This window comes from Carcharhinus amblyrhynchos, chromosome 15, assembly GCF_965287045.1.
Source record: "Carcharhinus amblyrhynchos chromosome 15, sCarAmb.v2.hapA, whole genome shotgun sequence".
Lineage (NCBI taxonomy): Eukaryota > Metazoa > Chordata > Chondrichthyes > Carcharhiniformes > Carcharhinidae > Carcharhinus > Carcharhinus amblyrhynchos.
In genome coordinates this window covers 6,792,499-6,819,117 of record NC_137338.1, presented here as the reverse complement: position 1 = coordinate 6,819,117, position 26,619 = coordinate 6,792,499, and the positions used below count along the sequence as shown (strand labels likewise).

The 26,619-nt window shown below is 44.6% G+C and overlaps 1 protein-coding gene across 3 annotated transcripts in view; it reads left to right on the top strand.

The window, feature by feature from the left end:
- The window catches only part of ncam2a (neural cell adhesion molecule 2a), a 1,336,232-nt gene that overhangs the window by 1,106,764 nt on the left and 202,849 nt on the right, over positions 1-26,619 (top strand). For all 3 annotated transcript variants that reach the window (XM_080203386.1, XM_080203385.1, XM_080203387.1), the window contains exon 12: positions 21,809-21,982. In XM_080203386.1, the coding sequence (XP_080059512.1) occupies positions 21,809-21,982 (174 nt within the window). The remainder of the gene's footprint in view (positions 1-21,808; positions 21,983-26,619) is intronic.

Genomic DNA, 26,619 nt, shown 5'->3' with positions numbered 1-26,619 from the left:
GCGCCGCACCTGCGCAAGGATATTTTGGCCTTGGAGGGAGTGCAGAGGAGGTTTACTAGGCTGATACCGGAGTTGAGGGGGTTGAGCTATGAGGAGAGGCTGAATAAACTAGGCTTGTACTCGTTAGAGTTTAGAAGAATGAGGGGAGATCTCATTGAGACGTATAAGATGATGAATGGGATGGACAGGATAGAGGTGGAGAGACTCTTCCAGCTCAAAAAAGACAGTAGGACTAGGGGGCACAGCCTCAAGATAAAGGGGGGGCGGTTTAGAACGGAGTTGAGGAGGAACTTCTTCACTCAAAGGGTGGTGAATATCTGGAATTCTCTGCCCGTTGAAGTGGTGGAGGTTGCCTCGCTAAATATTTTTAAGAAGTGGGTTGATGGGTTTTTGATGAGAGAGGGGATTAAGGGTTATGGGGAGAGGGCGGGAAAGTGGAACTGAGCCACGACAGATCAGCCATGATCTTATTGAATGGCGGGGCAGGCTCGAAGGGCCAGATGGCCTACTCCTGCTCCTATTTCTTATGTTCTTATGTTCTTATGTTCTTATTTGATAGTAATCGCTACAAGCTTTCGGAATGCCATTCCTTCGTCAGGTCAGTGGAGAGTTCTGGGACGGAGGCAATTTCAGTATTGAAATGTATCAGATCTTGAGGGGGTTTGGTAGGATATACACTCGAAAGGCGTTTCCACTTGTGGGAGAGACTGGAACCAGGGGACAAAGTTTAAAAATAAGAGGTCTCTTGATTATGTTGGAGATGGGGAGTTATTTTATCTCTCAAAGGGTCATTAGTTCTCCACTCATCTGACGAAGGAACAGCGTTCCGAAAGCTTGTGGCATTTACTATCAAATAAACCTGTCGGACTTTAACCTGGTGTTGTGAGACTTCTTACTGTGTTTACCCCAGTCCAATGCCAATATCGCCACATCACCAAAACCTTCTCAGAGGAAATTAGCACAGGTAACAAATGCTGGCATAGCCAGTGACACCCACATGCCATGAAAGGAAGAAAAGAAACCAACATAAAATAGATTTAAAACACATATAGGTGGGAGGAATAGCAGCATACACTGATAGATTTGGATAGATGAGGAGACCGTGAAGAGCAGAAATACTAACACATAAATTTTGGGTTGAATGGCTCCTCCAAGTACCTTGACATCAATTTGAACAAAATCTATCTCAAAAAGAGTTGTTGAAGAGAAGTGAAGGCGTTGAAGGGAAGTGTGATTGAAAAGTCATACAATCATTGAATCCCTACAGTACAGAAGGAGGCCATTCGGCCCATCGAGCCTGCACCAAACACAGTCCTACCCAGGCCCTATCCCCATGCATTTACCCTGGATAATCACCATGACACTAAGAGGCAATTTAGCATGGCCAATCCGCCTAACCCGCACATCTTTGGACTGTGGGAGGAACGCGGAGCACCCGGAGGAAACCCACGCAGACATGGGGAGAACGTGCAAACTCCACACAGCGATTCAAGCCGGGAATTGAACTCGGGTCCCTGGTGCTATGAGGCAGCATTCTAACCATTGTGCCACCATGCCTTTTAAGATATTACCTGGTGTTACTAATTCTTGAAGGTTACATTAGCCAGAATTTTCCCCCCCACCTCCCTGGTACTACCTACCCCCTTGACTCTCATGACTATCTAGAGCTTATCCAGCTCAGCCTTGAATATATTCAATGATCCTGTCTCCATTGCTCCTCGGGGAAGAGAATTCCACAGACTAATGGCCCTTTGAGAGATAAAATAACTCCCCATCTCCAACTTAAACAAAAGACCTCTTATTTTCAAACTGTATCCCCTGGTTCCAGTCTCTCCCACAAGTGGAAACATCTTTCAGGTGTATATCCTACCAAACCCCCTCAAGATCTGATACATTTCAATGGTGAAGTTGCCTCAGCCCCAGATGACCATGGGCTACTTTCCCTTCCCCTCAAAGGGGAAAGCTGACTGGTGATGATTTAACCTGAGGATCACTGCACCTCAACAAGGGCAAGGTTGAGAAGTAGGGCCTTTATGAATAACCTATTTCAATAATTTGTGTCAATTAGATGACCTCTCATCTGTCGTCCGAACTCTGATGAATGTAGGCTCAACCTGTTGAAACTTTCCTCAAAAAAATAAGCCCCTATTCGCAGGAATGAGTCAAATGGACCTTCTCTCAACTGTTTTAATACAATGTATGCTTATTATCTGATTAGCCAGGGTAAATGCATGGGGATAGGGCCTGGGTGGGATTGTATTTGGTGCAGGCTCGATGGGCCGAATGGCCTCCATCTGCACTGTAGGATTCGATAATTGTGGATGTGTTTAACTCTAGTGCTGTTGTTTTCCTTTATTTATCTTTCTTTCTATAGTGATTTTTTTATATCATTAAATGTTCTTAGGACACAAACATAGAAAAACTACAGCACAAACAGGCCCTTTGGCCCCCAAGTTGCGCTGAACATATCTCTACCTACTAGGCTTACCTATAACCCTCTATCTTACTAAGCCCCATGTACTCATCCAAAAGTCTCTTAAAAGACTCTATTGAATCCACCTCCACCACCACTTCTGTCTCAGTATTATCCATGTAATGCAGCATCTAATACACACAACCTTAACGATCATCCTCAACACCAGTACCCCACAAGGTTGTGTTCTCAGCCCCCTATTATACTCCTTATACACCGATGACTGTGCGGCCAAATTCCCCTCCAATTCAATTTTCAAGTTTGCTGATGACACCACCGTAGTGGGCCGGATCTCAAACAGTGATGAGACAGAGTACAGGAATGAGATAGAGAATCTGGTGAACTGGCGCAGCAACAATACTCTCTCCCTCAATGTCAACAAAATGAAGGAGATAGTCATTGATTGCAAGAAGCATAAAGAGAACATGCCCCTTTCTACATCAACCGGGATGAAGTAGGAAGGGTCAAGGGCTTCAAGAGTTTTGGTGTCCAGCTCATCATCAACTTATCCTGGTCCTTCCATGCCAACATTATAGTTAAGAAAGCTCACCAACACCTCTACTTTCTCAGAAGACTAAGAAAATTTGGCATTTCAGCCACAACTCTCACCGACTTTTACAGATGAACCGTAGAAAGCATTCTTTCTGGTTGTATCACAGCTTGGCCTGGCTCCTGCTCTGCCCAAGACCACAAGGAACTACAAAAGGTCATGAATGTAATCCAATCCATCACGCAAACCAGCCTCCCATCCATTGACTCTGTCTACACTTCCCACTGCCTCGGCAAAGCAGCCAGCATAATCAAGGACTCCATATACGCCGGACATTCTCTCTCCTACCTTCTTTGTGGGGATAAAGATACAAGAGTCCTCGGAAATGAAATGATCCAGTCAATCAAGTGTCATTTTACAAGACAGTGATCATTGCACTGTAAGGTTTAGGAAGATGACAGAAAAGGCAATCCAGGATAGAAAATAATTAATTGGGACAGATATACAAGTCTGAGGTGACATACCAACCGACTCAAGAACAGCTTCTTCCCTGCTACTATCAGACTTTTGAATGGACCTATCTTGCATTAAGTTAATCTTTCTCCACACCCTTGCTATGACTGTAACACTGCATTCTGTACTCTCTTGTTTCCTTCTCTTTGAACGGTTTGTATAGCATGCTAGGAGCAATACTTTTCACTGTTACATTAATACACGTGACAATAATAAATCAAATCAAATCAAAAACAATTGCCAGGATCTGTCTCACTTTCTTGTTGAAATAACTTGTCCAAGGCCAGTGCCCCTTCACCAAATTCAGATTTATTTCCATAATCAGCAACACTTCGACGGGTACTTTCTAGGACAGGGTATAAACCCAGAGTGCCCATAACCCTCACACTGCACATTATTATTGATTTGATTTGATTTATTATTGTCACATGTTCCAGGATGCAATGAAAAGTATTGTTTCTTACGTGCTATACAGAAGACGCATACTGTTCATAGAGAAGGAAAGGAGAGAGTGCAGAATGTAGTGTTACAGTCATAGCTAAGGTGTAGAGAAAGATCAGCTTAATACAATGTACGTCCATTCAAAAGTCTGATGGCAGCAGGAAAGAAGTTGTTCTTGAATCGGTTGGTACGTGACCTCAGACTTTTGTATCTTTTTCCCGACGGAAGAAGGTGGAAGAGAGAACGTCTGGAGTGTGTGCGTTCCTGATTATGCTGGCTGCTTTCATGAGGCAGCAGGTAGTTTTGAAACATCTCATCCAGTCCTGTAGAGATGCCGGCGTTGGACTTTAACCTGGTGTTTGAGACCTCTCACTTTCAGTCCTGACAGTCTATTCAACACTTCGTCCTTATCAATTTTGAGCCCTCTCAGAGACAGAGGGTGGAATTTTGCCATCTCACCCACCACGGATGGGACATGGACCATGCAAAGGTCCATTGACCTTGGGCGGGATCTTCCAGACTTGGGGTGAGTGAGGCCGGAAAATCATAGAATCATAGAATCCTACAGTGCAGAAAGAGGCCATTCGGCCCATCAAATCTGCACCGATCACAATCCCACCCAGGCCCTATCCCCATATCCCTTTGTATTTACCCACTAATGCGTCTAACTTATGCATCATGGGACACTAAGGGGCAATTTAGAATGGCCAGTCAACCTAGCCCACACATCTCTGGACTGCCCAGAGTTTCCATATCTGTCATCATGGCCTGGTTAACATCTAACTCCTTGGGAAAGACTGGTGCTAAGTGCTCATTTCATACTTCAACCATGTCCCTAGCCTCCATGTGTAAATGACCTTGTAGGTCCCTCATTGGCCCTACTGCTCTTTTTACCACCCTTTTTACTATTTATGTGCTGATCAAAGACTTTGGGATTTCCCTTTACATTGGCTGCCAGCATTTTCTTGTAATCCCTCTGCAATTTTCTAATTTTTTTTTACCTTCTCTCTGAACCTTCAGTATTCCTCTTGGTTCTTAATTGTATTTTCTACCTGACATCCATCATAATCACACTTTTCCTTCCTTATCTTAATTTCAATCTCATTTTTTTACCCAGGAACCTCTGGATTTAAGTACCCAACCATTCTCTTCTAAGGGAATATTTCTGATTGCATCCAAGCCATTTCTATTTGGAAGGTAGCCCTTGTTCAGCCGAGGTTTTTCCCATCAATCTTTGATTCCAACTTAAGAGACCCAGCTTGGCTCTCTCCCAATTAATTATTTTTATTCTGGTTTGTCTATTAACCATTTCTGTCATCTTCCTAAACCTTACGGTACAATGATCACTATCTTGTAAATGTTTGCCCACTGACACTTGATCGACTGGACTATTTCATTTCTGAGAAATAGGCTCTAACATTGACCAAAAGAGGAAATGCTGGAAAGAATCAACAGATTCGGCAGCATCTATAAGGATGTTTCAAGTTCAGGTGACCCTTTGTCAAAGCTCTTTTCTCTCCTTACAGAAACTGCTGTACTACAGATACTGATGGTATTGAGGAAGGGGGGGTTGGTGGGAGGGGGGATGTTAGGAGAATGGGCAAAGAAGTGGCAGTTGGACTACAATGTGGAAAAGTATGAGGTTATGCACTTTAGAAGGAGGAATAGAGTCATAGACTATTTTCTAAATGGGAAAGTGCTCAGGAAATCAGAAACACAAAAGGACCTGGGAGCCAATGTTCAAGATTCTCTTGAGGTTAATGTGCAGGTTCAGTCAGCAGTTAGGAAGGCAAATGCAATGTTAGCATTCATGTCGAGAGGGCTAGAATACAAGAGCAAGGATGTACTTCTGAGGCTATATAAGGCTCTGGACAGACCCCATTTAGAGTATTGTGAGCAGTTTTGGGCCCCATATCTAAGGAAGGATGTGCTGGCCTTGGAAACGGTCCAGAGGAGGTTCACAAGAATGATTCCTGGAATGAAGAGCTTGTCATATGAGGAACGGCTGAGGACTCTGGGTCTGTGCTCGTTGGAGTTTGGGAGGAAGGGGGGAAACTTAGAGGTTACTACGAGGCCTGGTTAAAGTGGATGTGGAGAGGATGTTTCCCCTCGTCAGAAAAGCTTGAACCAGAGGGCACAACCTCAGACTAAAGGGACGATCCTTTAAAACAGAGATGAGGAGGAATTTCTTCAGCCAGAGAGTGGTGAATCTGTGGAACTCTTTGCCGCAGAAGGCTGTGGAAGTCAGGTCATTGTGTGTCTTTAAGACAGAGATAGATATGTTCTTGAATAATAAGGAGATCAGGGATTATGGGGAAAAAAAAGGAGAATGGCTTTGAGAAAAATATTAGCCATGATTGAATGGAGGAGACTCGATGGGCCGAGTGGCCTAATTCTCTGATGTCTTATGGTCCTGTGACTCACATTCCAATCATTATTCATGTAAATTGAGTTTGTGTTTGTGCCCTGTTTGTGATCAGAACTCCCACCCACTTGACAAAGGAACAGTGTGTTCCGAAAGCTTGTGGTGTTTGCTACACATAAACCTGTTGGACTTTAAGCTGGTGTTGTGAGACTTCTTTCTGTTTTTACCCAGTCCAAAGTTGGCATTCACACATCATGACCAACTTACGGTCCTATGGCCAGACTTGCTGAGATTTTCCAGCATTTTTTCTTTTGCTTTCAGATTCCAGCATCCGCAGTAATTTGCTTTTATCCAGGTTATAACGGTGCTTTGTTTCTTGTTGTACTGCACACATACAGCTGTAGAAAATTGTCCTGAACACAACCTAGGAGTCTTTGCCCTTCTCTGTCCTTTACTCCACTCTTCTTACAGTCTACATTCAGGTAATTAAAGTCCCCCAATAAAACTACTCTATAAATAAAGTTTGCGACTCTCCATAATTTCCCTGCAGATGGTCCCTCCACATCCTTCTCTCTAATTGGCACTCGAATGATTATATCGAGCAATATAATTGCATCTCTTTTGTTCCTCAGCTGTAGCCAAATTGATTCTGTCTTTGCACTCTCTGTGACATCCTCTTTCTCCAACACTGTCACACTTTCCTTGACCAGTACAGCCATCCCTCTCTCTTCCTGAACATATTGTGCCGGGGAATATTTCATGTCCAGTCTTGCCCTTCTGCGAGCCAGGTCTCTGGTATCACTACAACAGCATAAATCCACAATGCCATCTATGGCTGTAACCCCCTTAATCTTATTTACTATACTCACTGCATTAGGCTGATTGGCCATGCTCAATTGCCCCATAGTGTCAGAGGGATCAACAGGGTGAATGCATGGTGTTCTGGGAATAGGGCCTGGGTGGGATTGTGGTCAGTACAGACTCAATGGACCGAATGGCCTCATTCTGTACTGTAGGGACTCTATTCTGTGATTCTCAAGGGTAACCAGGGATGGGCAATAAATGCTGGTTTCATCACCAACGCCTATATCCCATAAATTAATTTTTAAAAGTTCCTTATTCCAGACACTGGTTTTTCACGCACTGCCCCTTACACTAGAACTTACTGTCCAATCAACTTACTAGTGTTCCCCGATGTCACGGATACTTTTTTTCCCCACTGCTGCCTCACAGCAATGGCAATATTTCCCAAATAACTCGCCTCTTTTCCTGCAGCAGGGTAAGACCACCCTCAAACGTCAAGATAGCCAGGAAGCAAAAAGCAAAAAAGCACCTCCATCCCCTTCGCACCTAATTCCCACTTTGAATCAAATTCCTAAAGAGACTCGACCTCTTTCTCACTCAGGGCAAAGTCTCCCTCACTGAATGTGTGCAGCAAAAAAATTCACTTTTTACGAAGAGTCACTCACTAGCTTAGCTACAGTAATCAACATCTATTCAGATCCAATTCATAGAAGCACAGAATCCCTACAGTACAGGAGGAGGCCATTCTACCCATCGAGCTTGCACTGACCACAATCCCACCCTATCCCCATATCGCTACATATTGACCCCGCCAATCCCCTAAAACTAGAGTCAATTTAGCGCGACCAATCCACCTCACCCGGCACACCTTTGGACTGTGGGAGGAAACTGGAGCACCCGGAGGAAACCCACCTAGACATGGGGAGAACATGCAATCTCCACACAGACGGTGGCCCAAGTCGGGAATCGAACCCAGGTCCCTGGCACTCTGAGGCAGCAGTGCCAACCACTGTGCCACCGTGCTGCCCACAAGGGAAAGGGTTTTCAGGTGATTGATAGTAAACTGTCACTCAGTCAGCCACCTGTGCAACTGTGTTACTTAACTTGGAAAGGATTTACTAATTGAATTCCCAAATTAAAGTTTATTTATTAGTTTCACAAGTAGGCTTACATTGACACTGCAATGAAGTTACTGTGAAAATCACCACTTTGAGTCAAATTTCCAAATATACAAAGTCTCTACAAAATAAAGTACATTTATTTTTGTAATAGCTTTTTTCTAAACTCAGAATGCCCCAGAAAGCTTTGCAGGGAATATTGTTTGCTCACTGTTGTTACGCAGGAAATGCTGCAGCCAATTTGCATACAGGAAGGTCCATCGGTGGGTAAATGGTCAGGTGGTCGATTTTAGTGATGTTGATTGAGGGATAAATATTGACCTTGGCTTGGGGGAGAACAAAGAGCGAAGAACAAAGAAAATTACAGCACAGGAACAGGCCCTTCGGCCCTCCAAGCCTGCACCGACCTCTTCTTGCTCTTTTTCAAAATGGCGCCAGACATCTTTTCCCTCTGCTTGAGGGCATGAACAGGGTCTCTGTTTAAAATTTCATTTAAAGGATACAAGGAAACACTCAGGTGCCAGTCTCCATTTTGTCACTTAAGTGGGATCTGACTGTGTCCCCACTTTGCCAACACCACCCCCCGCCCCCCTGCCCCAACCCCCAGTCTTCCAAGTTGAAGCCAAGGGTAATGCCAACCAAGCCAAAATTGTCAGTGACAAGCATTACTCAGTTTCCCGTGCTCTGTACTCCAGCCCCACAATCCCAGTGTTTTAGAACCATAGAATCATAGAATCCCTACAGTACAGAAGGAGGCCATTCAGCCCATCGAGTCTGCACCAACCACAACTACATCTAGGCCCCATTCCTGTAACCCCTCGTATTTACCCTGCAAATTCCCCTGACACAAGGGTTACTTTTAGCATGGCCAATCAACCTAACCCACACATCTTTGGACTGCCGCATACCCCAGTCCAGACCCTGCTACAGTCTACCTGCCTGCCAACCATGCACTTTTGCAAGCGTTTACCAGTGCACATATAGCACCACTCTGATGTTTGCCGATTTGTACCTTTGGCTGTGAGAGAGAGTACAGAATTGCAACTCAGTACTTCCGAATTAACCTCAAGTGTATCACAGCAATAAAACACTGAGATTTGACACGACGTATATCAAGTCAGTTAATCACAATTGCACAGTGAAAGGTATAGAGGACGAGGGGAATTGGTAGATAGTATCTTACCCATTTTCTTTAAAGAGGGTGATTTGGTTCTTGATAATTTTCTGGGTCAGATCCTGGGTCAGAACTCAGTTGGTCATGGAAGCTCGCTGATAGATCGCCAATTTATCTCCTTCACACCCTCTCTGGCACCTATTTGATGCAGTAAGAAGTCTCACAACCCCAGGTTAAAGTCCAACAAGTTTATTTAATAGTAAACCCACAAGCTTTGGGGTTTGCCCCTTCTTCTGCATTTACCATCAAATAAACGTGTTGGACTTTAGCCTGGTGTTGTGAGACTTCTTACTGTATTTACCCCAGTTCAACGCCGGCATCTCCACATCATGACCTCTTTGATGGACAGGATCCAGAATAATGGTTTCAACTGCCTTCATATCTAATCAGTGGAAGAGAGTCCATTTACTAGCTCTAGTTTTCAACTATTTAATCATGTTTTCCTAGGAATTTGCATATTGTGTTGCTCAGGAACCCGAACATGTTCAGGTTATCTGGCGGTCACCTGGCTTAAGAAACCTGGTTCCTTTTCATAGAATCATAGAATCCCTACAGTGCAGAAGGAGGCCATTCAACCCATTGGGCCTAGACCGACAACAATCCCACTCAGGCCCTATCCCTGTAACCTCATGTATTTATCCTGCTAATCCCCTTTTTCACACAGAGGGTGGTGAGCGTCTGGAACACGCTGCCAGAGGTAGTAGTAGAGGCAGGTACAATTTTGTCTTTTAAAAAGCATTTAGACAATTGCATGGGTAAGATGGGTTCAGAGGGATAAGGGGTAAATGCGGGCAGGTGGGCCTAGCTTCGTGGTTTAAAAAAGAGGTGGCATGGACAAGTTGGGTGAAGGGCTTGTTTCCATGCTGTAAACCTCTATGATACTAAGAGGCAATTTACCATGGCCAATCAACCTAAACTGCACATCTTTGGGAGCTGGAACATCTGAAGGAAACCCACGCAGACACAGGGGAAATGTGCAAACTCCACACAGACAGTCACCCAAGGCTGGAATTGAACTCCCTAACACTGTGAGACAGCAGTGCTAACCACTGTGCCATGATGCCACCCATCCACTGAGCCACCTTGCTGCTATTTTGACTGACCTGATCTGGCTCTCAGTTCCATGTTGGAGAAAGGTGCTCAAGCTTCTGCCATGAGGCTTAAGTATCTCATCATTGTTCATCAAAATTAATTCCAGCACTAAAAAAGGCTTCAGGCAAGTGTGTGTGTGTGGAGTAAAAGGAATTGGACCCAACACTCCAGCGGCAACCAAACCAGTGATTTACAGAAGATTAGCCTTGTTTTCTGTTCTCTTTGCTACTGCTTGTATGCCACGGATTCTACAGACATATTTTAAGCAACCTACTCAATTTGTTCTGCAACTTTGAAAGATTGCCCACTCCCAAGCCTCTCTGATCCTGCGCCATTTAAAGTTATACTCCAGAGGGAGTTCAACGATTGCTCACTCAACTGATCCTGGGAGGCATAGGGCTTGTCCTATGAGATTAGCCGATGAGGGTGGCACAGTTAGCACAGCTGCCTTGCAGCGCCAGGGACTTGGGTTCGATTCCCAACTTGGGTCACTGTCTGTGTGTGGAGTTTGCACATTCTCCCCGTGAGTGCATGTGTTTCCTGTGGGTGTTCCTGTTTCCTCCACAGTCCGAAAGACATGCTTGTTAGGTGGATTGGCCATGCTAAATTCTCCCTCAGTGTACCTGATCAAGTGCCAGAGTGTGGCAGCTAGTGGATTTTCACACTAACTTCATTGCAGTGTTAATGTCAGCCTGCTTGTGACTAATAAATAAAATTTAAACTGCATAGACTAGTCCTATATTCTCTGGAATTTAAAATAATGAAGTGTGATCTAATTGGAACACATGAAATTTGTAAGGGGTTTGATATGCTGGATGCTGAGAAAATGTTTCTCCTGGCTGAATGAATCATGTAGGCCATGGTCTCAGAGTATGAGGTCAGTCACTTTGGACTTGGAAGAAGAGTAATATCTTCAGTGCTGTGAATCTTTGTAATCCTCTGCCTCATAGAGTTGTAGCTGCTTAGTTGTGTAAAGCACTCAAGACAGAGATCAGTAAATTTTTGGATAATTAGAGAATTATGGAATAATATGGGGATATTGCGGAAACGTTGATCCCACAGATGGCAAATCTGTCATACGAGGAGAGACTAAGTTGATTAGGATTCTATTCACTGGAGTTTAGAAGAGTGAGAGGGGACCTCACAGAAATTTATAAAATTCTAACCGGATTAGGCAAGGTTGATTCAGAAAGAATGTTCCCAATGGTGGGGAGAATCCAGAACTAGGGATTCATAGTTTGAGGATAAGGGGTAAACTTTTAGAACTGAGGTGAGGGGAAATTTCTTCACCCAGAAAGTGGTGAATGTGTGGAATTCACTCCCACAGAAAGTAGTTGAGGCCAAAACATTGTGTGATTTCAAGAAGAAATTAGATAAAGTTCTTGGGGCTAAAGGGATCAAGGGATACGGGAGAAGGGGAGAATCAGGATATTGAATTTGATGATCAGCTATGAACATAATGAATGGTGGAGTAGTCTTGAAGGGCCGAATGGCCTATTCCTGCTTCTAGTTTCTATGTGTCTATGTCAAAGTGGAGTTGAGGCAGAAAATCAGGCATGATCTTACTGAATGTCAGAGCTGGCTCAAAGAGCCAAATGGCCCACTCCAGCTCTTATTTGTGATGTTCTAATATATCTAGTTGATGTTGAAGAAGTCTCTATTTACAAGAAGAAACAACCCAAACCTCTTCAAACTTTCTTCAGGCAACAACATCAGGACCCTAGTGACTGGACTGATTCAAGTGCTCAACACGGTATCAATGCCTCAAGCACACTTTAAATTGCCTTTGATGACCGATTGTTGAACTGGCACAGCATGGAGTGGCATCTGAGGCATTCGTTTCCAAAGCACAGCTGGTGTCTGATGCCAATTTTGTGCTCACAATTCTTGAGGCTTTTCTGATGAGCTTCCTCTAATAGCAGGTGCAAGTTGTCACCCTCCTGCTCCTCAGGATATAACACCTTTATTTTTCTAACTTCCGGCCATGTACCCAACCCCCCCATCAGTCCCCATCAAACCCCACTGAACAAGTTATCTCTGCCATTCAGTCATGATCAAATGGTACAAATGCAATGCTTATCCAATTGTTGCATCTTCACACTCAGCTACTCTCTTGTTCCTAATATATGCACAAAATGCTTCGAGATTCTCCTTAATCCTGCCTGCCAAGGCTATTTTGTGACCCCTTTTTGCATTCCTAACTCCCTGTTTGAGTTCTTTTCTACTTTCCCTGTATTCTTCAATCTGTTTTTAGTTGCCTCGCCCTTAAGTGTGCACCCTTTTTCTTTTTGTCTAGACTCGCAATGTCATCCAATTTCCCGAATCCTGCCTTTCCTGTCCTTTCTTTTCACAGGCACATATCTGTCCTGCTCTCTAATCAACTGCCCCTTAAAAAGACTCCCACATGCCAGATGTGGATTTATCCTCAAACAGCCTCTCCCAAGCAACACCCTCCAAATATTGCCTAATCTGGTTGTAGCCAACCTTCCCCCAATTTAACAGCTTCACCCGAGGACAACACTCATCCTTTTCCATTAGTTTCTGAAAACTTAGGGAATTGTGATCACTGTTCACCGCATGTTCCCCCACTGCAGCTTTAATGAACTGGCCGGGCTCATTTCCTAGTACCAAGTCCAGTACAGCCCCCTCTCTAGTTGGACGGTCTACATATTGTTCCACAAAACCTTCCTGGACACACAGAAGGGCATTGCATAAGTACTTGAAGGGAAATATTTTGTAGGGCGATGGGGAAAGAGTGAAAAATGTGAGCTAGTTAGATAATTCTATCAAAAAAATCAGCAGAAACAGGATGTCCTTCTCCTGAATTCTTGCATTCTATAATTCTATGATAGTGGAAAGATTTGCAGTTGTTAAATAGTTTGATAAGCTGTCACGTGAATACCTCTTCCCTCTGCTTTCATCAGACTTTTGAATGGACCTACCATATGTTAAGCTGATCTTACTCTGTAACACTACATTCTGCACCCTCTCCTTTCCTTCTCCCTTATTTATTCAATGAACGGTATGCTTTGTCTGTATAGCATGCAATAAACAATACTTTTCACCGTATACTAATACATGTGACAATAGTAAATCAAATTAAATCAAATCTCCAACTATCTTCTGTAACACTACATTCTGCACCCTCTCCTTTCCTTCTCCCTTATTTATTCAATGAACGGTATGCTTTGCCTGTATAGCGTGCAATAAACAATACTTTGTACCATATACTAATACATGTGACAATAGTAAATCAAATTAAATCAAATCTCCAACTATCTTCTGAAAGAATTCAGAATTGGATGCTGGACCAGAGTTGCTCTGTATTCAGTGTTGAAATATAATGTAATATTTATCTATTAGCCACAAGTAAGGCTGACATTAGCACTGCTGTGAAGTTACTGTGAAATTCCTCTAGCCAGAGGGACACGGACATCTCAGTGCATGTTGGTGACACTCCTCCTCTCAGCAACAACAAGAAAAACCAATTGCATTTTAATAGCATCTTTCATGTCATAATATATCCCATTATGCCTCATTGGAATGTTTGCAAACAAAAGACCTTGAAGCACAAAAGGAAGTTGTAGGGTCAGTGACAGAAGGCAAAGCTTAAGGAGTGTCTTGAAGGAGGTGGAGAGGTTTAGGAGTGGAATTCTAGAGTTTTCACTTAAGCAACTGAAGGCACAAACAGCAGTGTTGCGGCAAATAAGATTAGGGCGTCTCAGGGGACAAGGGTGAAATGAGGGTTTTGGACTGGAGGAGATTCCAGAGGTAGGAAAGGGCAAGACCACAGAGGAATTTGAAAATAAGGGAGAGAAATTTAAAAGCAAGATCATTGAGCACAGTTCCAATGGGACTTGGCAGGATGTGAGATTTGGGCAGCAGAAATTTGGCTGAGGTTAAGTTTTTGGAAGGTGAAAGTATAGGAATGGTCAAGTCCAATGGAAGAAAAGATGATGAGATCAGCATCAGAATGGATTGAGGCAGGGACTGAGTGGGATGATGCTACAAATAGATATCTTAGAGATGGAACAAACATGCAGTCAGAAGCTTACCTCAAAGTCAGATACAACACCACCATCGCAAACAGTGATCAGAGTGATTTGATTTGATTTATTTTTGTCACATATATCAGTAACTTTTTATTCATTTATGGGATATGGGCATCGCTGGCGGGCCACATTTATTGCCCGTCCCTAGTTCCCTGAGGGTAATTGAGAGTCAATCTCATTGCTGTGGGCCTGGAGTCACATGTAGGCCAGACCAGGTAAGGAAGGCAGATTTCATTCCCTGAAGGGCATTAGTGAACCAGATGGGTTTTCCCCACAATCGACAATGGTTTCATGGTCATCGGTAGGTTCTTAATGCCAGATATTTTTTATTGAATTTAAATTCCACCGTCTGCGGGATTCGAACTTGAGTCCCCAGAACATTAGCTGAGTTTCTGGATTAGCGAAAACACCATTAGGCCATCATCTTCCCCAGTGAATAGTATTGTTTCTTTTGTGCTATATAGACAGAACATACTGTTCATAGAGAAGGAAAGGGGAGGGCGCAGAATGTAGTGTTACAATCATAGCTAGGATGGAGAGAAAGATCAACTTAATAAAAGGTCACCAAATCTGTAAGAGATTGAATGAAGGCATTGGTACAGAGTTTACAAGAGTTCGAGTATAGTTTTAAAAGCATAAAACGAGAGTAAATGATCGAATGAATGGGTTATGCTGGGCACAGCTTGCAAGAATTCGCCTCACTGCAGCACCATGTTGGATGGAGTCAGTGGATTTTCAGAGGCGATAATCCTTTCTGCCGTTATGAGACTACATTGTGGCACCAGATCAGAGTGGAGAGCACCAATTTGTTCCCCAGCTACTGATATTTCAGCTAAATTATACTCAGTAAGTAGCCTGTAGCATAACAGGAAATCTAACATTCTAAGTTTGTGCAGAATGTAGCTAATCTCAAACAAAACAGCATTACACCACAAATAAAATGTCCCTTGAATTTCTGTGCTGATACCATTACCCCTTCCCCCACCAGTTATCCCCTCCTTCCCATCCCCATCCTCCCTCAAGCAGTGATTTAATCTGGCTCAAAGCGGACTTGCTTTTAACAAGGAGGCTCAGTGTGTGTTCTCCTGTTCTGCCAAGCGTGTGTAACCAGTGATGGAGCAGCATTAGGTTCATGTTGTACAAACTTGTCGTGCACTTGATGTACCGTCAAAAAGCCTGGATGATTTGAGCAGATACACGCAGTCTAAATTAACTTTGACGACAGGTATGAGAAACCATTCATCGGCACACAGGGGAATCTCCCATGTTCGCTTGACCTTATATTCTTCTGGCTCATGGACCAGGTGATGAGGGCCTGACCCTATTCGAACATGATTCTCCCTCCGTGAAAGGTCGAGAGACAAAAAGAACAAAGCCCACTGAATCGGAGAATGGTTACAGCGCGGAGGAAAACCATTCAGCCAGTGGTCATTCGTGCCAACTATCCGCAAGAGCAAATCAGCCAGACTCACTTCAGAGCTCTTTGCCCTTGGCCCAGCAAATATTTTCTCTTCACTTGCTTGTCAAATTCCCTTTGTCAAGCCATGATTGAATTTGCCTCCGCCACCGTCTCAGTCTCACACTTTGACCACCCGCTGTGTAAAAAAGATTTGTCCTCATATTAACATTGGTTCTTTTGCCATCACCTCATATTGCTCCTGCACTACTCTGCCAAGATGAGCAATTTCTCTCAATCTAATCTCTCGTATGTGCCCCTCAAGGTTCTGGCCAAATCAAATCATTTCGATCAAATCTCGTGTCAATCTTTTCTTCACTTAGGAAACAGTTCCAGCTTCTCTGATCTACCGATGTAACTGAAGTCCCTCATCCCTGGAACCACCCTATTTAATCTTCCCTGCCCCCATGCCTTCACATCCATGGCACAGTGGTTAACATTGCTGCCTCACAGCGCAAGGGACCCGGGTACAATTCCCAGCTTGAGTCACTGTGTAGAGTTTGCACGTTCATCCCGCGTTTGTGTGGGTTTCCTCCGGGTGCTCAGGTTTCCTCCCACAGTCCGAAAGATGTACGGCACTTCCATTGAACCAGCTCAACCCTTCACCTGACCGAGGGAAAGAGAATTTGAGGGTCAGGAACTCAAGCCGGAAACTGAAGCTGGAATTCTTTGGTCTCCGCTACTGAAGACAGCTGGAATGGAGAATTTGGTGTTCAGACAAATCTCTGTTCACAGCAGCAGGATTGGGGAATCCCAGCCCCAGGGGCGAGGTTAGAGACTTCCATCCTAAGTGTTGTAGAGGAATGAGTTCACCTGAATGCATTGATTAACAAAAGATTTATCGCTTGTTGATTTTGGAAAGTTAGATTTTCCAGTGCAGATGCTTAGAAAAGATTTAGGTGCAGTGGAGGCAGGACACCATCCCCTCTGTACATAGGTGGGCACAGTGCCAAGTATCATTGTATCATAGAATCCCTACAGTACAGTAGGAGGCCATTCAGGCCATCGAGCCTGCACCGACAACAACCCACCCAAGTATTTTCCACACAACCTCACATACTTACCCTGCTAATCCCCCTGACACTAAGGGGCAATTCTGCCTGATCAGCCTCCCATCCATTGACTCTGTCTACATTTCCTGCTGCCTTAGCAAAGCAGCCAGCAAAATCAAGGACTCTACGCATCCTGGACATTCTCTTTTCCACCTTGTTCCGTCGAGAAAAAGTTGCAAAAGGGTGAGATTACGTACCAAGCGATTCAAGAACAGCTTCTTTCCTGCTGCCATCAGACTTTTTAGTGGACCTACCTCGCACTAATTTGACCTTTCTCTACACCCAAGCTATGATTGCAACACTGCATTCTGCACTCTCTCCTTTCCTTCCCTGTGAACCATATTATTTGTCTGTATAGCAAGCAAGAACCAAGACTTTTCACTGTATTTTAATATACGGGACAATAATAAATCCAATGAAATAAATGCCTCAATCCACCTAACCTGCACATCTTTGGACTGCGGGCGGGAAACAGAGAACCCGAAGGAACCCACGCCGACACGGGGAGAAAGTACACAGACAGTGGCCTGAGCCCGGAATTGAACCCGATTCCCTGGCATTGTGAGGCAGCAGCGCAAACCCACTGTGCCACCGTGCTGCCCAAATGGCTTGGCTGCAATTTCCCCTCCTCTTATAGCACTGCCTGTTGCACTGATCCCGTTCGCACGCTGAGAGATTATAAAGTGCTCAGATTCTGAGGGTGACGGTGATGTCAGTGTTCTGCGATGATGAAGAGTCTTCAGATCTCTGGTTTGATTCCAGCAGTGAGACGCTTTTACAGTCAATTACAGAGCAGCGCAGATTTAGAGATAGTCCACGGTACATGTCATGGAGGCAATGAGTGTGGAGGCCTTTTGTGGATCGTGAACTCCAATCAACCAAAACTATCAGTGAAGACTGACTGATGGGGGAATTGATATTTGTGTCCTTACAGCATGCTTTCAGGGAAAATTGAGAAAAGGAGTGTAATGAAATCATAATGAAATCGGCAGCACCACTTACAGCTGAAGGTCAATGTGGAGTATAAATGGAGAAGTCATTTTGGAAGTGCCCGTTTTGCACATAGTTCACAATCTGCACTCAATAAATCCTCCTTTCTGTCTGTTTCTCGAGTACAGGCTGGCATCCACATAAAGAATGTTATTTAAAGATCTTCATAACAGTTAGATCAGAAGATAAAGAAAAGCATCATCCAACAATATGTGAGTCAGAGAGGTCAAGGGCAACTTAATAGAGATCTTGCGAATTCTGAAAGGATTTGTTAAGATTGGTAACGCGTCAGCCAAGAGGCTGGTTGTGAAAGATTCAAAGTAACTTCCAATGATGGGCTTGAAGGGGGGGGAAGAAGATACAGGGGAAAGGGAGGGTCTAAAATAATATATAACCAAAAGAGAAAATACTGGAAAATCACAGCAGGTCTGTAAGGGGAGAAAAATGCTGATGTTTTGAGTCCAGATGACCCTTTGTCAAAGGGAGGGTCTTATTGGATAACTGAAAGAACATCGTACAGGCACGATCGGCTAAGTGATTGTGCTGCATTATCCTGCGATCAAATTGTTCCAGACTCATTTGGGAATGGCATAACTATTGGCAAAAATAAGGAAGATACCACAGATGCTGGAATCTGGAATATGAACAAAGAATGCTGGAGGATCTCAGCAGGTCTTGGCATTATCTATAAGGAGAGAGAACCAGAGTTCATGTTAACTCTGCTTTCTCCTCTGATAGATGCTGCCAGACCTGCTGAGTTCCTCCAACATCCTCTGTTCCCGAGGCATAAATACAAGATCAGCGCTAAAAGCATTTCAGCAATCCCTCACAACATTGCTTTCTTTGGTTTGGAGTGCATTTTTTGTCTAACAACGCCCCGGGATATTTTTCTGCACAAAAGGAGCTGTCCGAGCGAAAGTTTTTGCAGATGGTGCACTGAAGCACATTTTGCAAGGTTGAAACCAAGGACAGGTCGATCAGTTCAGTCTCACATCAGCTTCACAAATCCTCGTTCAGTTGTTTGAGCTACATATGGAGTGCATGAGCCAATGTGTATGAGGAAGGATGTCCACTCGATGTCACATCATCAGCATGCAAAAAAGGATTTAATTTTGATTTGATTTATTATTGTCACACGTATTATATACAGTGAGAAGTATTGCTTATTTTGCGCTAAACAGTCAAAACATACCGTTCATAGAGAAGGAAAGGAGACAGTGTGGAATGTAGTGTTACAGTCATAGCTAGAGTGTAGCAAAAGATCAACTTAAGGTGAGGTAGGTCCATTAGACGGCAGCAGGGAAGAAGCTGTCCTTGAGTCGGTTGGTACGTGACCTCAGACTTTAGTATCTTTTTCCCGATGGAAAAAGGCGGAAGAGAGAAAAGGCATGTGTGGGATCCTTGATTAAGCTGGCTGCTTTGCTGAGGTGGTGGGAAGTGTAGATAGAGTCAATGGATGGGATGTTGGTTTGCGCAATGGATTGAGCTACATTCACAACCTTTTGTCATTCCTTATGGTCTTGGGCAGAGCGGGAGCCATACCAAGCTGTAAAAACCCTACATGGAAACCCTACAGTGCAGAAAGAGATCATTTGGCCCATTGAGTCTGCACTGACCACAATCCCACCCAGCCCCTACCCCCATATCTCTACATATTTCCCCGCTAATCAAAGCATCTCAGGACACTAAGGGGCAATTTTAGCATAGTCAATCAACCAAACTCGCACACCTTTGAACTGTGGGAGGAAACTGGAGCACCCCAGAGGAAACCCACGCAGACATGAGGAGAATATGCCAACTCCACACAGATAGTGACCCAAGCCGGGAATCGAACCCAGGTCTCTGGAGCTGTGAAGCAGCAGTGCTAACCACTAGGTTACCGTGTCACCCCTGGTGGTGTGACCAGGAAGAATGCTTTCTATGGTGCATCTGTGAGAGTTGTAGTTGACATGGCTTTGCATTGTTGTTTTATCATTGCTCCTATCAGCTCAATAGACGCATAAGAAGACTGCACACATGACAAAGTGATAAAGAACAAAACTGCTTTCAGTGATGCTCCTTGAAGGATAAATATTCATCAGGAGACAGCCCTTGCACCTATTGAGCCATATGATGGGATGTGGCATTTCCTTGCCAATAGTGCAGATGGAGCCTCCAGTTTTTGTTTTCAAAAAGCATAATTCTTTTTATGGAATGTGGCATCACCGGCAATGCCAGCTTTTGTTGTCCATCCCAATTGCCATTGAGAAGGTGGTGGTGAGCTGCCTTCCTGAACTGCTGCAGCCCATCTGGTTTATGTGGTCTCTGTAGCAGATAGGTTCAACTGAGCAGCTTGTCAAGCCATTTTGGAGTCAACAACATTGCTTTGGGTTTGGGTTTGGAGTTAGGCCAGGCCAGGTAATAACAGAAAAATGTCTTCCCTGAATGAAATTAGTAAAGCAGATGGATTTGTATGACAGTGAATGACAACTTTTCTGTCACCGTCACTGAGATTCAATTTCAAATTTATTAATTGTTGGAACTTAAATTCCACCAGCTGCTGTGGTAGGATTTGAACCCCTGTTCCCCAGGGCATTAGCCTGGGCCTCTGGATTTCAAGCCCACTACACCATCCCAGCTACAAATACAGTTCCTCCAGCAATTCAGAATTCACTGAAATACAAGCCTAGGTTTTGTACTTATTGGTCTGAAGTGAATCTTGAACCCACATCAACTGATTCAGATGGAAGTGTACCAGCCACTGCACCATGGCTGACAATTTGTCACCTTTATTGCTACTGAGTGTTGTGGATCCTGTGTATGTCTTGCTTCATTAATGCCAAGGCTTCACTTTAAGATACTTGTGCTTATGCAATTGCATCTAAATGCTAAGCTTTCAAAATTAACTTGACCACACTTTAAACTCAGCAGGCATGCTGGGATTAGCTTGAAAAATTGGCTGCAGTCTTTGCTAACAGAAGCAAGCTTTCTCAGAAACCAAAACAAAGCTTTTCATGGCCACAGATGCAAATTGTTTATGGAAGTTAGAGACAGCTTGTGCCAAACAATTTAAATATGAGATAACGGAAAGCTTATATTTCTATACTGAATGGGATGGATAGGATAGAGGTGGAGAGACTCTTCCCGCTCAAAAAAGACAGTAGGACTAGGGGGAACAGCCTCAAGATAAAGGGGAGGCGGTTTAGAACGGAGTTGAGGAGGAACTTCTTCACTCAAAGGGTGGTGAATCTCTGGAATTCTCTGCCCGTTGAAGTGGTGGAGGCTGCCTCGCTAAATATTTTTAAGAAGCGGGTTGATGGGTTTTTGATAAGAGAAGGGATTAAGGGTTATGGGGAGAGGGCGGGAAAGTGGAACTGAGCCACGACAGATCAGCCATGATCTTATTGAATGGCGGGGCAGGCTCGAAGGGCTAGATGGCCTACTCCTGCTCCTATTTCTTATGTTCTTATGTTTGCAGTTTGCGCCAAGTCTGTTTTCGAGACCAGTACAATACTGGCTTCTGCCAATGTCTCTATTCTTCTCTCTCTCCCAGTTTCTTTTTGCTTTCTGTAATGTTAATTTTAAATTATGCTCAACAAAAAAAAATCAATGTATCAGCGCTGTCTCTGCCTATTCTGAGGAATGAATGGATCCTACACAGAGTCATGAGCAGCCAAGAAATTCCCCATGCTAATGAACAAAAATTAGTGGTGACGGAACACGCCGCAGATATTGAAAACAGTAATTGACACATATTTCTTTTCATTGCTTGGAGCTTCCTAATAATGGTGTACTCCCTCTCTTTTCAGCTGTCCCCTCCCGCCCGTACGGTTTAAGAGTTCTCGCTGTATCGCAGACGATTGCAAGAATCTCCTTTACCAAACCTGATTCCCACGGTGGGGTCCCAATTCATCATTACCAAGTGGAAGTCCACGAGGCAGATTCAGGAGATTGGAAAACTGTGAATTCCAACGGGAGTCAAAGTAAGTGTGCGAAATCCTGTGGACGAGATGATGTGAGAGTGAGGCAGAAAGAGGATGGTGTGAGACTGAAATAGAGGAAGAATTGGGAGGAGTGGGAGGGTTGGCTAAATTAGATAGCCCCAAAAACCAGCTTGGGTAATTAGAATACGTCAGTGACCTGTCCAACTGTGTGCTGACTGTTTATTTGAATGATCCGTGCGTGCAGCCAGTGTTCAATTACTGGGGACAATGTGCAACTGTTTGTTGTACATTATCAGAAAGGTGTCACAAAATCCTACTTTGCCAGCAGAAGTAAAGCTACCTTGCATTGTTAGGGCAGCACAGTGGTTAGCACTGCTACCTCACAGCGCCAGGGACCCGGGTTCAATTCCAGCCTGGGGTCATTGTCTGTATGTTGTTTGCATATTCTCCCCGTGTCTGCATGGGTTTCCTCCAGGTGCTCCAGTTTCCCCCACAATCCAAACAGTTTAGGAGTCGGGAGATAATGTTGAAGCTGTATAAGACCCTGGTCAGACCCCACTTGGAGTACTGTGCTCAGTTCTGGTCGCCTCATTACAGGAAGGATGTGGAAGCCATTGAGAGGGTGCAGAGGAGATTTACAAGGATGTTGCCTGGATTGGGAGGCATGCCTTATGAAGATAGGTTGATGGAGCTGGGTCTCTTCTCCGTGGAGAGACAAAGGTTGAGAGGTGACCTGATAAAGGTGTATAAGATGTTGAGAGGTATTGATCGGGTGGATTCTCAGAGGCTTTTTCCCAGGGCTGAAATGGCTGCCACAAGAGAACACAGGTTTAGGGTGCTGGGGAGTAGGTACAGAGGAGATATCAGGGGTAAGTTTTTCACTCAGAGGGTGGTGAGTGAGTGGAATCGATTGCCAGCGGTGATGGTGGAGGCGGATTCAATAGGGTCTTTTAAGAGGCTTCTGGATGAGTACCCGTGACTTAATAAGATTGAGGGTTATAGGTAAGCCTAGTAGGTAGAGATATGTTCAGCACAATTGGTGGGCTGAAGGGCTTGTTTGTTCTGTAGTTTTTCTATGTTCTATGTGCGGGTTAGCTGGATTGACCAGGCAGAATTACCCCTTAGTGTCACAAGGAGGTGCAAGTTGGGTGAAGTAGCCATGATAATGGGCAGAGTTGGAGGGATAGGGCAGGGGTTTAGACCTGGGTCAGATGGTCTTTCAGAGAGTCGGTGCAGACTTGATGAGCCGAATGGCCTCCTTCTGCAACTGTAGGGTTTCTGTGGATTCCAGGGATTCAATGGATCTCTTCAAGGGGAGATAAATTGTGGCTGTAGGAGGTTCGGCCGTCATACAGACAGTGAACCTGAACTGCAAAACATTTGAAGTGCAGCGTCCAAGGTTCTTGGACACTGCAGTGGGTGACTGGAGAAATTAGGTTCTGCTTTCATTTGCTGTAATGATGCACTTTCAGCGATTTCATTAGTGAACCAAAAAGGATTTATTTACAAGGATCTACAAGAGCAACAGAGTGTCTGCAAATAGTTCAGGAAAGCCTCTTGCTGAAGAGAACTCCACGCCTGGAGTTATTCTCCACTCTGAGTCCCGATTGGTCACCCAGATCAAATGACCCTTACTCTCGAACTCGAAACGCTAAGTGAGATTTTTCTCCCTCTCCCTGGCGTATTTCACTCTGATTGCTGTTGGGTCATGCTCACTGGTGGTGGGATCTTACAGCACTGCCATTATCAACACAGTTTCCTGTTAAACGCACCCCTCATCGCAGGAATCCTAGGAATGTGCCATTGACAAGACCGTAAGATTCCGTCGGCATGAATGGCAACAAGGTTTTGGCGGTTAACTATGTTTTTCTCTCTCCACTGTTGCTGCCAGGCCTACTGAGTTAATCTACCATTTTTATCTTATGACCCTTACTCTGCTGTGTTGCCCCTAAAGGGACAATCACTACTCAGGGCCTCTGTACTGCTGTGCTCAGCATCAAATTATTCAACATAGTGGACAGTCACAGTGAAAAAAGTTCCAGAGTTTTAACACGCTGGAGAAGAATGAGTTAAACTGAGTAAATATGGCATTGCTGTGCAAGGAGAAAAGAGATAATGTGGGATGGAGAGGAAAATAACTCACACACAAAAAAGAACTAATCAGTGGAACATTGATTAAATAGATCCAATCAGTTGGAGGGCATAATCAATGAGGGAGATTTTTTTGACCAGAGTGTTGTTTTCTCCCAAAAGCAGTGCTGGGTCATTGAATCTATCCTAGACTGAGTTTGGTGGATATTTGATCGACAAAGGAGTCAAGGGTTATGGCAGGCAGGAAAGTGGTGTTAAAAACACAGTCAGATCTGATCAAATGGCAGGAACAGACTCAAGGGGCCAAATGGCCTACCTCTGCTCCTATGCTTTGTGTTCTAACGTGGAAAGTGAAGTTATAAAGTTGAAGTGAGGAAGGCAACAACCATCAAAGAAGAAGCTTTCAGTTTGTGTATCATCCAGACAAATGAGGGGAGTGACCTGAAACTCAGAAGGGGTAGTATGGAGTTTCAAGAAGAAATTAGTTATAGCTCTTGGGGCTAAAGAGATCAAGGGATGTGGAGGAAAAGGGTGAACAGGATATTGAATTTGATGATTAGCCCTGAGCATTATGAATGGCAAAGCAGGCTTGAAGGGCTGAATGGCCTACTCCTACTTCTAGTTTCTATGTTTCTATGAGTGAGGAGGGAAAGGGGTAGACTGATGAAATGGATAACACAGAGGGGTGTGAGTTGATGCATTTTGATTGCAAGAGAGGAAAGGAAATACATACAACTGTAGGAACATTGAGACCTGGGGACATATATACAAGAACCTTTAAAAGCGACAGGACAATTTGAGAGAGCTGTTAAAAGGGTGTAGGTGATCTTTCTAAATACCAATAGAGAGCTGGATTTATTAAGATGCCACAGTCTCTGTGACCCCGGGGTCAGGGCGAGCCCACCCAGAATCCCAATGGCTGCCCTGCAAACATTTGACATTAGGAGCAGTAGGAATTGGTTGGAGGTGGGATTTTCACCCCTCTCTCTTTCTCTCTCAACAAATCGAGGATGTTTTACTCTGCAGAGTCAACCCCAAAATCAGTAGTTTTGTAGCATCATCAGGACTGGCAGCCAATAATGAGATTGCAGGCGGTCCCACCAAGCTGAAGAGTGCAGAAAGATCTGAAATTGTTGAGACCAGGTTGGCTGCCCCTGGCAAGGGGATCGAGGTGGGTTGAGGGAGGTGACCAAGGGGCGAGGGTGAAAACTGGGGGCAGGGGAGTGTTCGAGGGGAGGGGTTGAAGAAGTGGTGGTAACTACTTGCTGGGTAGGGATTGTATGGGGGAGGGTGGCTCAAAGGAAGTTCCCATCCTCCTTGCCTGACACCAGTGTGTAAAGCTGCTGGGCTTCCTACATGCTTTGGGCCTCAGGCGGTGCAAAGGAAGGTGGGCCCTCTGATAGCTCTCCTGTACCCTGTTTATCTGCAATGGGGTAGCCATATACCCGTTACCTAAACTACTTTAAAATATAACACGCACTTCAGATTGTAGGGTAGGTGGCAGTTACGATGGTTACTAGATTTTTATGTATCTTGGCTGGGAATTGTATAATCCAGCCTTTGGAGCTGAGTTAGGTCTCAGTTGGAATATTGGCCGGAATTTTCCATCCGTTCACGTTCCGCCACCGCTGCAAGCCAGGACGGAGAATTTGGCACTCAGCCAAATCCCCATTCACCGTCTCGGGACTGGAGAATCCCACCGGCATGAATGGCTGGAAAATTCCAACCATTGTGTCTACGTTTGGGAAGCAAAGGAAGGGAAGATGTCAAGGCACTGGGGCAGGTGGGGAAGTGATTGAATAGAATGGACCAGTGACGTGGGAGTCCAATTAACTGGAGAAGCTGAGATTCTTCTCCTTTAGGAAGAGAAGGTTAAGGAGGTATTTTATATAAGTGATCAAAAAATGTGAGGGATTCTGACAAAGGGGCAAAGGAGAAACTGATTCCAGTAGCAGGAAGGCTGGAAACCGGAGAATTCAGATTACACAGAAACATAGATGGAAATTAGAAGCAGGAGAGAGGGGGCCATCCAGCCAATCGAGTCTGCCCAGCCATTCATTTTGATCATGGCTGATCACCAATTGGCTCGGTAGCACGGAGGTTAGCACTGCTGCCTCACAGTGCCAGGTTCGATTCCCAGCTTGGGCCACTTTCTGTGTACCTGAACAGGCGCCAGGGTGTGGCGACTAGGGGCTTCTCACAGTAACTTCATTGCAGTGTTAATGTGAGCCTACTTGTGACACTAATAAATAAACTTTACTTTAATTAACCATAAAGTCTATACAAGGCATCAATAAAATCCATGCAGGAAGACAATGGGCAGAATTTGCCCAACCTGCCTGTGGTAGCAAATGGGTGCAATGGATCTGGAGGGACCCAAAATGTCAGCCCCCCACCCACTCAACTGATTGCATGTAGAGTGACAGCAGACCCTTCCTGCCACACCCCCCCCCCCAACTTCCCCCCGTCTCCCCTACCAGAGAGTCATCTGACCCACCTCCCTAACCCCCCCCCACCCAGCCACTGATCTGAGTCAGAAAGTTGCTGGAAGCTCTGAATTCACCTCTTCAGAAGTTGGAGCGCCC